Source organism: Galleria mellonella, unplaced genomic scaffold (assembly GCF_026898425.1).
Source record: "Galleria mellonella isolate WM207_F2 unplaced genomic scaffold, CSIRO_AGI_GalMel_v1 utg33, whole genome shotgun sequence".
NCBI classification, from domain to species: Eukaryota; Metazoa; Arthropoda; class Insecta; order Lepidoptera; family Pyralidae; genus Galleria; species Galleria mellonella.
Window position 1 is genome coordinate 9,283,114 of NW_026442079.1, and position 13,610 is coordinate 9,296,723.

Consider the following 13,610-nt stretch of genomic DNA (forward strand, 5'->3'; position numbering starts at 1 on the left):
CTGCAACTTCATTCACATAACTGGGATATGTTAACTGACTAGGATAAGAAGTAGCCTATATCACATTCTCCCTCTCTTATTGTATGCATATACTAAAACTTGTTGTTGTAAATCATTGAATATATAAAGTGATTATTAGAAAGAAAAGATATATTCAGAGATAATTGTTTATTTTTATTAGAACAATGAAGGACAAGACAAAAGGAAATGTTAAACAGTAATTTTAAAATTTATTTCAAAGTCTATATATCAAAATATTTCCAGCCATTATCAACATTTGTAGTGATTGGTTAAGCCATTAAGACACTGTAAGTTAATAAACAAACTCACTTTCACATTTATAATATTAGTAAGGATTATAAGAAAATATGTAAACCTCCTCAATTAGGGGAAACCTATGTTCAGTAACATTGACAGTTAACAGCTGATATGACATAAACTTTAGAAGTATGATTCTATGGTCCAATTTACCAAATCAATGTTTATCAAGTAAACTAGCTAGCTTATAATAAAAATAAAAATTGTTTACATACACAATTACACAGCCTTTTACCACTATTAGGTAATATTTTTAAATGTAAATATAGTTTAGTCAACACTTGTTGTATTTTATCATTAAAGGAAAAAAGAATAATGATTTATTTAAAAAAAAAAGTTAATTGATCCTATAATTTTCATTGAATAATTTTTATAGTGAACTTTAAAGTATCTACTTAAGTGTCTTTTATTTTATGGTTAAAGTACAATACATCAGATTTTTTTTCTATATTATAAATAGTAAATTAGTAATCAATAAGTAAGTACTTACCAATTTGGCTGTCCCCATTGCTGTGCAGGCTACAGAAATCAGAAGTCTTCATAACTTATAATAACTTAGAGTCCATAGTCTCACAATAATAACTTTAAACATTATAATATTAAACATCCTACATTAATGATACATTGACAATACTAATAAATAATAAAAAAATTATAACTAAATATTAACAAATAAAACATATTGACATTAAAAGCTTACTAATACTGGCCGAATAACAATAAGTACTTGTCTTGACAAAACCTCTGAAAAAATTATATAAACAATGTACGTTCGTAACCTTACATTGAAATAAAGAAATAAAAATACAATTTAAATTTAGCTAACATCGTGTAATAGAAATCCCAATCTTTTTGACGAGAATATCTTATTTTGTTTTACTGAATGATTTTAAAATTTTACCTACATTGCGTAAAATTCACATTTCACTTTTCAAAACAGTTCCTTCACTAAAATTGATTCAAAGTCTTTTAATTTGTGTGCATGTCTTTTTCAATAAAATTCCGAATTGACAACTACATCAAATTGTCTCCGACTGCATTTTGTTCAATCCTACGCCATATTTGCAAAGTGACAAAATGAGCATTAGTGTTGCCAATGTAAAGCAGAGAATCCACTAAAATTGTCAAATTAAAATCAACTTTAGTGTGGCAATGAGGCAATTATTTGTCTGTTTTAGAAAACAATTTAACTGTTTTCAATAATATTATTTAAAAAATACTTTACTGGTTATTTAAAAAGTACTCAGGTGACAAATTAAAACGTTATTCGTGCAATATTATTATTATTAAGCAGTCCGTAAAGTTTGAATTTAGGTATATATTTTGAAGGTAAAAGTACTTTAACAATTCTAATGTGAAATATCAAATAAATATAAAGTTTTTTAGTTATAAAGCTATGTGTCACGTATTCTATAATTAATGTTTTAGTTAACAGACCACTTTTTAAATAATCTATCAGTCGACAATGAATTGAATTCTGCTCTGTATACAATACCTTCTGCGCAAAGACTATGTGTCATTTAACAAAAATCCTGCAAGGAAAAATTAAGACGTAAATAAAATGTTCTTTTTTGTCTTATGATAAATAAACAAGAGTTCAGCTCAAGAAACCAATATTAATATATTATTATAGCTGAACTCTTATTAGAATCTGAATGTAATAGACAATTTAAAATTCAATAATTTATTTATTTACTAAATGACTTAAATCAACATACGCGCCAATTATTTTATATTGCGAATGGTTACACATGCTTTTAAATAAACTACTGTTTTTATGTTACATATCATAACTATATGTTGCCCGCGATTTCGTCCACGTTTCCGTCGTTTTTCGGAAAATAAGTAGCCTATGTCCTTCCTTACGGCTCAGTGGTTTTGATGTAACAGACACATTTCCCTTCACTGCTCTGGTCCTATTGATCGTGGCGTGATGAAAAGTACTATAACCTACCCAGAAGTATGAAGAATAATTGTATCAAGTTTCGTTAGTAGTTTTTGTTTCTATAAGTAAGATATAGACAGACAAACAAAAATTTTACTGATTGTATTTTTGGCATCAGTGTCGATCACTAATCACCCCCTGATAGTTAATCTAGAAATATATTTCATGTACAGAATTGACCTCTCTACAGATTTATTGTACGTATAGATTACAGGGAACAGATAAAGGAAACATTAGGTGTCATCTCATATAGAGAATTCAAAAGTTAAAAAGTAGACAAGGTCGATTCTATATATTTGTATTGCTAAACTTCAAAATTATGAAGTAGATAATTTACATAATAAAATATCAGTTATTTGTCTTAGATTAAACAGAACTATTATTTAAAAAATCCTATATATCTGTATTTACGTCAAGTTCCTTTAAAGGTAAACAAAAAGAACCAATTGTCAAAGATCTAAATTCTTATATTATGTCGCTTTATTATATAAAAAATATTTTTCATGATATCCATTCATACTAATCTTTCACGTGATTTTCATTATTTTTTATAAATATATAATTTAAAATAAAATAATATTTGCGGCGATTACTAGTATTTTTGTAAATATATGCTAAAACATCAATTATATTGCATAAATTTTATTTCAAGGAATATGTTTATTTATAATGCGCAATATATACATCGAAATAATTATTATCGAGAGTGAATATGTATTTATTATGTTTATTTTGTTTTCGTGTTAATGGATGAAATCTTTTCTTATTTAAATCTCCTCTCTATTGATATTTCATGATATATTATAACGATATACCTGGCTTTTTTTATATGCTATAACAAGTAAAGTCAATTCAAATGATTGCCAACCATCGATTGTAAAATATGGACTTGTTAAAGTGCTCATCACTAGCAAAACCTGTCATTGATAAAAAAATTGAAAACTTTTTTGTCGCACACTGTTTAATTTTACTATTTATTTTATTATTAATGGTACTTATTAATTTTGAATATCCGTTATCGTGATATTATGGGTAAGAATAACAGTAAATTGTTATGATTATTGTACAGACAAGTGTAGAAAGTGCGTTATAAGTTACTTTTCGATTGTTATTTACAGAATGTGTGGTAGACGACCGTGATGCTTTGAAGGATTTTTTGGAAGAAGCTGAGCTTCAACAATATTATGAGTTGTTCAGGTACTTTCCTAATTTTTTTACAATAATAATTTAACTGATTAATTTATTATAAACTGTGTAACAATTTATACAGCTTACATGTAGCATAATTTATATGCTAATTATGTTAATAAAATTTATTATCACTTGTGTTGACATCCTAATTTCGTTTTATAAGAAAAATGCGAGCGTTAAACAATATTAAAACAAGTAGTATTCCAATATCCAAAGCTTTTGCGACTTGCTACAAGATAATTCTTAGCATTGTTATTGTTTATATTTAATAGTAATATATAAATAAATATTGTGGCTATTAATGTTGTTTCGCAAAAACACTGCTATGCGAATTTATACTTTTTTTTTCTGTGCATTGTAAGATGGTGCAGGAGGCAGTTTATATTTTGTTAATATATTATAAACAAACTATATTCAGTAAGATTTTTGGAGTTATAGTCATAACTGAGAGTATCTTATAATTATTTGATAAATCTATAATTTATGAATAAGTAATATTTAGTAAGTATATATTTGATGACTTGTCATTTGCACTATAATTTCATTTTATGGAATATGCAATGACAATGAAACTGATGAACCACCTGATAGAAAGTGGTAATAATAGATGAACAGTACTAAAAATATTGTTTTTTAATGTTATTATCTTTATACACCTAAGTGGTAGTGCTGTGCTGATTTTATATATTTTTTTCTTAAGATGTAGCAATGTTTAATTTCTGTTATAGACTAATGCAATGCTAATGCAAATCCTACCAGATCTGATAATATCATTTTGCTAAATGCAATAATATATATTGCCATGTGGTCCCAGCATTTAATAGCTCCTCACCCCATTCCTTTCCCATGGGTGTCATAAGAGGCGACTAAGGGAACTTATTGGTCGAGAAATGGTCAGCAGTATTTCTTTTTAAATTTATCCCAAGTCTAATTGCGCTTGCAAATCTGCTCCCAATGCATAGCAACTACTAGCAGAACCCCTTTAAAAGTAGGGCCTATGTTTAGCAGTGAACAATTAACACTGATATGATGAAGATGATGAATAATATATATATTATATATTTAGTGCTTAGTAGGTATGAATTGTGAAATGTTTGTGTCATTTACTAATTACTTCTCTTTACCCACTACTTCATCTATGTGATTGGCATATGATCATTGAATGAGGTAAAAGTAAGCAGTGTTTTTCTCCATTTTATATGTATATACTAAATTTCATCATGATTGGTTAAGTAATTAAGAAATGATAAACTCACTTTTACTTTTATAATATTAGTAAGAATTCTCCTTTACTTTGTCTTTTGGAGGGTTAAGCTGTTATTGGCAAGCCTAGCTACACCAGAGCTTAACAACTCTCGGTATCAGGGGGTGTGGCCTCGCATGAATAATAACAGGAGTAGGTTTGAAATTTTTTATAAAAATCCATTTTTATGCAATGCAAAGAATGTTGACTTCCATGTGATTGTGTTCATGTAGTATGCTATATGTTTATTTAGGCTATAATTATATAACCTGTAATGAAATGTTTTTAATATTTTATATTATTATTATGCATTTCGTGCAGCTATGTAATTAATAATAGACTTAAACAAGTTTATCAATGAAACTAAAATATTTAATTTTAAAGTTATGAAAAACAACAAATTGTTCCAGGGACATATTAAAAGTAACAAAACTAACACAGTTGAAGTTTGTGGTGACTGAAGATTTAAGTCAAATAGGTTTATCGAAACCTGAGCAACGACGATACAAAAAAGTGTATTCAAAGTATTTTCCTAATCCTTATATATCTAAAATAAGGAAATTATTAAGTGCAAAGAAAAATAATGATCCTGTAAGTATGATTATTATTTTCCAAAGTTTAAATCATGAGTAAAATAATATAAATGAAAATATTCAAGTATTATACTGCCATGTGGTCCCAGGATAGAATATGCTACTCCTTACTTTCCTGTGAGTGTTGTAGGAGGTGACAAAGCCTAACTAAGGTTGCCAGTCCACCTGATAAGCATAGCAACTATTGGCAAAACCCCCCTGCAGGGAGACCTGCAGGTTCAGCAGCGGACAGTTAGTGGCTAATATATTATATAGTATTATATCCACTTACAAACATTGATTTACTTGTATTTAATCAATTTTCATTTTTTAGTATTTTCAGGGTCAGAACTCAATTCCTGTGGATTTTCAACCATTTTCTGAAAACAATGTCAAGGTTCCTACAAAACACATAATATCTATCGAAGATATTACTATAAATAAAGAACTAGGTATGGGCCAGTTTGGTGTGGTCCAGCAAGGAACTTGGACAACAGGAAATCAAAGAGTAAGTATTATGATAGTAATACATTTCTTACTCCAAGAATTTAAATTAAATCATATTTTGCAAGTATTGTAACCCTCACCTATGTTATGTTAAAGTAAATGCAAAAAGTATTCATCCTGAAGCTAACTTAAGTGTGGCGACATTGGATTTATCTAACAATTTTCAAAAACAATGAAACAATCTTCAACATTTCTGATTATTTAAAAGTGCTCTCATAACTGATAAATCATCAATCAGATTTTTTTTAAGTAACAGAATGAAATGAATGAAGGAAATGAATATCTGATGTTGCCACATTTCAGTAAGTATTGATAAGGACACTGATAAGCTTCTAAGGATTACTAAATTGCTCTTAGATTATTCTGTTTTGATATACTTTTTGATTTGTTTTTGGTTGCGTTCTGATATCCACTGGCAGTAAAAAGTACTATACAATTTGTAAATATACCAGCTAACAAGTTGGTAATTTATGTGTGTAGGAAAATGAGTTTTGGCATTCAGTGGTGGGTGGATATAGGTTGTATAATGACGATATTTAATCTAAATAATACTGGCCAGTGGCAAATCTTTATTGGAACAACAAAATTTCACAGTTTAAAATTTGGTATTGTTTGATGTGAGTTTTGTTTAACATCTCTTGCTGTAATTTGTTTGTTAATTTCATTATATTTAATAGTATGCCAATAAATAGTACCATAAAAATATATACAGTTTTGTTAAATAATGCATTCTACTAATATTCTTTATCAAATATTTATATCAACAACATAATCTTTTCATGGAAGTAAGAAACCCTGTTTGCTGTGTCCACACAAAGGTTGTCTGTAATAGCTATGACCTAGATAGATATGTGTACTATGTTGCTACAAACCATGTGGTGACTAATTCACATGCTTAATATCCATAATCTTCTTTCAACAAATTTTATACATGTTATGATGTATGTATGAAAAAATTATTTTTTCATATGTAAAAATTCGGGTTTGAGTTTGTTATACCAATACAGGATTATAGGAAATTATATGAACTGGCTTAGGACTGGGTGGCTTTGTTGATATATCCAAATATTAGTTGTTTGATTTCTCAAAACTAAGGCTATTCTTACTCCCGATCCAGGTAATTAAGATGATTGTGTGAATGTCATATTGTGTGAAAAGTTATATTGTTTTTTATTTTAATTATTAATTTGATGCAAAGCAATTATGAGAAGAAGAAAAAATGTTTAACTTTTGTCACTTTCAAATAATTTTTATTTTGGTCTTATTACAGCTGCAAGTAGCAATAAAATGTTTGGGTCACGAGCGTATGACTTCAAACTCTACGGAGTTCCTCAAGGAAGCTGCTGTTATGCATAGTATAGAACATCCAAATATTGTGCGCTTATATGGTGTTGTTTTACACTTGGATTCCTTGATGCTGGTTTGTTCATGATAATAATTAATATAATATAATATTAAAGTATAAAAATCCTATTCTAATCTTTACTGTTTCAAAAAAATATTTATTTTCGTAGCACAATTGACATTAATAGGCTAGATGCTGGCGCTTCCTTTTAAGTATCAAAAACGTCTGTCCCAGAATGCACTTCTCTTTCGTACTTTGTAACAAAATGTATATTGAAAATATTCTGAAATGAAATACAGAAATTTATTATCAATTATCTATAATTATTATAATTACAAAATAATAAAAAGTGTTATATATGAACATTACTTTTATATTTAGCTTTATTAAAAGCCTAAATACTAAATATTACTTTACGAAATGATTTTCAGGTGACAGAGCTGGCGCCACTGCGTTCTCTGTTGGAATGCCTGCGCGAGGTGTCGCTCCGGCCGAACTTCCCAGTGCCGAATCTGTGCGAGTTCGCTGAACAAATCTGTGATGGCATGACTTATCTAGAAAACAAAAGACTGATTCATAGGTAGTATTTTAGACTGTTCTAATCAAACTGCTTATCGAGAGCGTTATCTTTTTTTATGTATCATACATTGATTGGTAACCCGGACGCCTTATCGGTATACGCTGACGAGGCTCCAGTGAGGGATGATGGTGAGGATGAAAGGTCAGTCAGCCCATCGTGACGAATTCTATAAGAATTAAGTATAATGGTTTCCAGAGGGAAGCACGTAGAGATCACTTGATAGGGTATTGTTAGCAATAGTGCTGTTAGATCCCATTACTAGCCATATGTATAGATCCCATTTATATATTTCTTTATTGAACTTATGTCAAATATATACAGTAAAAGTTAGAAAATAATTTCCGAGTAACCAAATTGTGTAAAAGATAAAATAAAATAACTAAACATAAATACAAAATACATAGAATAGTAATATAATAAATATACACTATAGTTTTAATAACAATTTAAATTGATTAACGTTCTACACAAGTTTTTTTATATGAAACTTAAATTGACAAACAAACTGACAGACAGGTCCCATCTGATGAAAGTAGTAAATTTGTGAAAACCCCCATCTACAGACATGAACTGCACTATGAATGGCCCAAAATACTCTCAAAAAATCAAGCAATAATTAAAAGATTTTACATGTGTATGAAAACGGTCCATTTTTCTTAACGTTGACATTGCTTCTAGTTGTTTTGTACAATGTTTGTTGTCTTATGGAAGAAGATCAAAATATGACTTTACGTACTCGATTCTAAAAAGAATATAATTAAATTTAACGTATTTCTAGAATTTTAAAATTATTATAAATATATAATTTTTGTTTATGCAACTTAGAATGACAAACAAGCTTACGACCCACCTGATGGATAATTACGGCAGAATATAAAATTATAAAACCCAGTACATTTAAAGCCGTAACACCATCTTTACATTGTTACTCGTAACCAATCACATTAGTATCTCACATCTCTTTTATTCATCATACTTATTCTCATTTCTATTCCTTCCACTCATTTGAAATAATGTATACCTACATTAATGTTATTTTACTGTTATTATTCCAGGGACTTAGCAGCAAGAAATATCTTAGTATTTAGCAAGGATAGAGTAAAAATTTCAGACTTCGGATTGTCGCGTGCTTTAGGCGTAGGAAAAGACTACTATCAAACAAATTACAATGTAAATCTCAAGTTACCTGTAGCATGGTACGTATAATGGCATTATTTATATAAAAAATATGTTAAACATAATGACAGAGATGCTTTTAGTATCTGTGATGATTTTTTTTTAACCAATTTAAAAAAAGAAGGAGGTTCTATTTTTACGGATGATAGTGAGTGATTGTGGGACATCAGTGAACTATGATAGGTGAGAATGGAAGCAGATTAGTTACTCCATCGTGACGAATTCATCACAAATTACTTACTAGTGTAGAACGCGTGGAGTTAGGAATGGGGACCGGTAATAATGGGGGTATTATTACCAATTCACCCCCAGGGATGATATGAATGTGTATAATATTTCAAAGGCGTTGCAATATGCCTATGCAATTGTTTTAAAATAATATAAAATGATGCTTTGGTAAGTTAAATTATATAAAAGCGACTATATATATTTCGTAAATAATGATTAGCGAGTTATAATGATAAGATTGGCGACCTCGGTTGTGTAGCATTTCAACATTCGACTGTCGCAGGTTCGACCCCTGTACAATACAAACATTCATATTCTAGAGTAAATTTGACCGGGTATTTTATATGAACATATAAATAAAGGTATGTCTATAGTCTAGTACCTACCCATAGTACAAGTTGTGTTTAAGTGCGTTCATAACTTTACTGAAGTATGGCAACGTAGCATTTATCTGTCAATTTTAGAGAACAATTTGCTCATTTTCAATGTTTCTGATTGATTATTTAAAAAGTGCTCTGATAGCGAACTAAAATGTTAATCATCATAAAAGTAAGTCATCAGTAATATAAATATTAAGCAGTCGCTAAGATTTTAGATTTATATGGCAAAATTTTTAATAATTCCAAAGCTAAATATAGTAGTATATGTAAGTGCAAAGTTTTTAACGCTAGATTTGTATACAACATATTCTATGAAAGACGTTTTAGTTCACTAACAGATTACTTTTTAATTAATTAATGAGAACAAGTGGAAATTACATATTAGTTATTGAAAATTGACAGAAAATTGCGACGTTGCCAAATTTCATCAAGCTAAAATTATGAACGTTCTTAATTTGGGACTAAACTATGCTGTATTATGTCTAGTGCTATTTATTTTTTATTAATAGTTTTATTGTTGTTGTCTGCATTCAGGTGCGCACCGGAGTGTATTTTGTACTTACGGTTTACATCATCGAGCGATGTATGGGCATTCGGCGTTTGTCTGTGGGAGATGTTCACATACGGGTTTCAGCCGTGGGCGGCTTTCTCTGGGCAGCAGATTCTTGAAGCTATCGATGCCCCTAATTTTCAGGTTAGTAAAATTTTTAATGTAACTGCTTGAATTGCAAACAAGTGACAGCCTACCTAATGGAAAGTGGTAACCGTCGTGTATAGATATGAACAATATCATGTATATAACAGAGTGTATAGTGTCGCCCATGGTACCACTTATGTGTTACCATTCCTGAGAAGTCGTTATGCCTTTGAATAACTACAATTATACGCGGAAGAAGCGGTTATGCCGAACCCACCTTAGAATTATCTGGTGCGTGCCTCAGGACCAGTACGAAGCTTCGTCAAGACATGTTTGAAAGTGCATATGCACCTTTTATATAGGCCCTCCCTCCCCCTGAAAAATAATCTTAAATACGGTAATGAGTCTATCAGGTGGAAAGTAGTATCTGTCACCTATATACACGAACAGCGCCATGAAAGTAATAGAATACATCGACGCGCATAGTACCCTTCATTCGTGCTATAGTTTTATGCATGCAGGTGGTTCAGGATCGTTCCTTAAGATGTCTTTGGGGGAGGCCTGTGTTTAGCAGTGGATAGGTAACGACTGATATGATGAATGATGTGTGGAGACTAAGTTTTATTTACATTCTGTATATATGGCTGTATGCCTTAATATTGTCAGTATGTTAATATAGTTAGATTTGTAACTCAAGCGAAGAATAATAATTAAAAAATAAAGAAACGGAAAAGTTTTGTCTCTAAAACGTTAAAGGAGAAAATAGTACACTACAGTCCTTTGCACTGTTTCATACTTACGTCTTGTATTATACTCCTATATATAATATAGTAGTAGAAAGATTATACCAAGTTTTATGCAGTTGCAGTAAGTACATGGTTTGTTTTTAAGAAGTTTTGGGTGAATATAATTATCACAATCTTTTGTTCTTATGTTATACAGAGATTGGAAAGGCCGGAGTGTTGTCCAGAAGCATATTATGCAACAATGCTCGAATGCTGGTTGGACGATCCTAACGATCGGCCGAAATTCAAGGATCTAGGCCCCAAATTACAGGCCATACGACCAGAGCAGGTGAATATAAAAATTCATAATATAATAACAATATATATAATAAACGCATAAATTGCGTGTTTTACAAACTAATAAAGTCTGTTGTTATATAGTAAGATGAAATATTACATCTACCAGTAATTAATAAAAAATATTTTGATAAATTATTAAGAATCTGAGACATAATAACCAATTTCAATTACCGAGATATATCAAAACAGTCGCCTAGCGACTTTTGCCGGTATTTTTGTGCGTTATTTTATGTTTTGATATATGTACGCCAATTCTTCACTGAATTTTATTAATATGATTCAATGTATATATAGAAGATATTTATTTGCTAAACAGGTGCAGACTAATGTTAACTTCCAAAAACCAGAGGATGGGAGACGCAATAATCTTCTAGAATATAAGTCAGGTCAAATCATCACAGTACTTGGTAAAGAGTAAGTGTTTTTTTTTCTGACATGTGGAAGTTTTTGAACAATCACTTGGTCTATGGGAGAAATCAAGATTCTTTGGAATTAGTGTTTGCAAGATGCATGTAGGGATCTCTAATCGGTTCACTTTACCCATCACGTAAGTGGTAGAGCTTGGCGTGTGTCCGAATTTTGCGCCTAAACCATAGTATCTACCATAGCGTGTTAACACCATTATCTCAAGCATGCTAGTCTTGATCATAGACGTATTTAAGAAGGAGACAGTGAGTTGTGCCTATCCTAAAATTATCCCATGCGTGAAGCTTCATAAAAAATTACATAGAGTACATATACGACTCTTTCACGGGGCCAGGTCATAATATTGATTCTACCATGTTTAAGTTGAATATCCTAAAAGTATATTATTGATTGTTATAGAAGCATGACTAAAACGTCAATGTGGTACGGAGTTCTACCAGGCGGAGCATGCGGCATGTTCGATCCGAGTCACACGAAACCATACATAAAACCTGAGGTAACATTTCATTTTAAGAACGTTTGCATTGTCACTTACTATGTTACTAATGGTTTGACAAATTTTTAACAACTCTGTTCTGGGTTTTGGGTTCACTCTGGGGGCATTGCTTCGTTTGTAAGCTGTATCGTGTTGGTTGTTTTATGGAGACAATACCTGGCATCAGAGAAGGGGCGATTTTGAAGTGGGGTGAAATGTTAATTCAAAACTTAACAGAATGTTATTTGAAATATATATAGTGGGGATCACGACTCTTTGCAAGATTGCATTTTCTAAATGTTCTGAAAAGTTCCATTCTATTTTCAAAAGGTGTTCTTTATTTCATGCAGATTTTTTATAAATAATAAATTATTCCGAGTATATTACAATGACCGAGAGAACTCAATGTTTTTTTTAATCATTTAGGAATTATAATAAAGTTAGTGAACTTTAAAGAACCATTTATATTTAACATTTCAAAATGGCCCCATTTCTATAATTAAATATATTTTTATTGAAATTATTTGGTAATTAAATTTTTAATATTTATTTTACTAACGTGGTTACTCTTTTTATTTTAATGTCAACCTTTTTGGCGCCTTTTTTAATTTATATTTTAACAAAATTATTGTAACATTTATATTTTATTTCAAGAGATTAACACTTGTTTATCTCGGCTGAGACGAACATATAGATAAAGACAATAACGTACGATTCGGTGTTTCTTTCTGAAGTCAGGATTTCTAATACTGCACTTCGTAAAAACTGGATGGTGATTACTAACGATGTAATAAATATATGTTCCACATTTTAATATCCAAGTTATAAAAGAGAAAAGATTCGTTTACAAATATTAATTCATTCGATAGATATATTTCTATATCTGTCTTTGCATTTCATTTCTAATTCATTTTATATGTTGTCTCGACAGAGAAATATAAATTCAAAATCATTACTTTCATAAAAATCATGACATCTTGCTTCCATCACCATTTTTCAATCAGAAACTATCAGTGGCGGGCTCTCTATCACCGCATCCGATCCGCAACTTGGCGCGGTCATCTATTCGCTCATCGTTGCTGAGGTCTGACGTGAAGAGACATACATACAATAGCAAGAGGAGTATACAGCGGAGTATGATATCCAGCCCTCAAGGGGACGTGAAACACACTGGACACGTAGGCTTGGACGGGGCTTATTTCGGTGACATATCGTTCTTGGACCCGGCGGGATGTGTGAGTAGTGGTTTGCCTTATTTTCATTTCGTCTTTTCTTCCATAATCATATTCGAGAAACGTTTATATTAAGAATTTTTGTTGAGGCATATTATACTATCAAACTTCAACTTAATCTATCTTTGAAACTAAAATTTTAACTTTATTTTTTAAGAAGTCTTATGTTACAAATCATCAAGAACTAAACTTAAAGCAGTTTCAACTTATATTATAAATTCAGATAATGCCAGATGGAGGATGGACTTTCAGATTCTATCCACTACCCAA

The 13,610-nt window shown here is 30.4% G+C and overlaps 3 protein-coding genes across 5 annotated transcripts in view; 1 reads left to right on the forward strand and 2 right to left on the reverse strand.

The window, feature by feature from the left end:
- LOC113520529 (neuronal calcium sensor 2) overlaps nt 1-1,216 on the reverse strand; it is a 122,882-nt gene extending 121,666 nt beyond the window's left edge. Inside the window, exon 1 of the mRNA XM_026905888.3 lies at nt 809-1,216. Within this exon, the coding sequence (XP_026761689.1) occupies nt 809-860 (52 nt within the window). The 5' untranslated portion in view covers nt 861-1,216. The remainder of the gene's footprint in view (nt 1-808) is intronic.
- The window catches only part of LOC113520549 (neurocalcin homolog), a 133,930-nt gene extending 132,525 nt beyond the window's left edge, over nt 1-1,405 (reverse strand). The window contains exon 1 of the mRNA XM_026905916.3: nt 1,224-1,405. The gene's annotated coding sequence lies outside the window, so the exon portion shown is untranslated. The remainder of the gene's footprint in view (nt 1-1,223) is intronic.
- Nucleotides 1,406-3,178: 1,773 nt separating this feature from the next.
- LOC113517141 (activated Cdc42 kinase-like) overlaps nt 3,179-13,610 on the forward strand; it is a 38,274-nt gene continuing 27,842 nt past the window's right edge. The window contains exons 1-12 of one of the 3 annotated variants that reach the window (XM_026901718.3): nt 3,179-3,295; nt 3,382-3,460; nt 5,108-5,288; nt 5,604-5,777; nt 7,047-7,196; nt 7,553-7,701; nt 8,757-8,897; nt 10,020-10,179; nt 11,065-11,196; nt 11,524-11,621; nt 12,033-12,129; nt 13,113-13,343. In XM_026901718.3, coding sequence (XP_026757519.2) covers nt 3,292-3,295; nt 3,382-3,460; nt 5,108-5,288; nt 5,604-5,777; nt 7,047-7,196; nt 7,553-7,701; nt 8,757-8,897; nt 10,020-10,179; nt 11,065-11,196; nt 11,524-11,621; nt 12,033-12,129; nt 13,113-13,343 — 1,596 coding nt within the window. In that variant the 5' untranslated portion in view covers nt 3,179-3,291. The remainder of the gene's footprint in view (nt 3,296-3,381; nt 3,461-5,107; nt 5,289-5,603; nt 5,778-7,046; nt 7,197-7,552; nt 7,702-8,756; nt 8,898-10,019; nt 10,180-11,064; nt 11,197-11,523; nt 11,622-12,032; nt 12,130-13,112; nt 13,344-13,610) is intronic. The other 2 variants (XM_026901725.3, XM_026901732.3) reach the window with 2 other exon arrangements.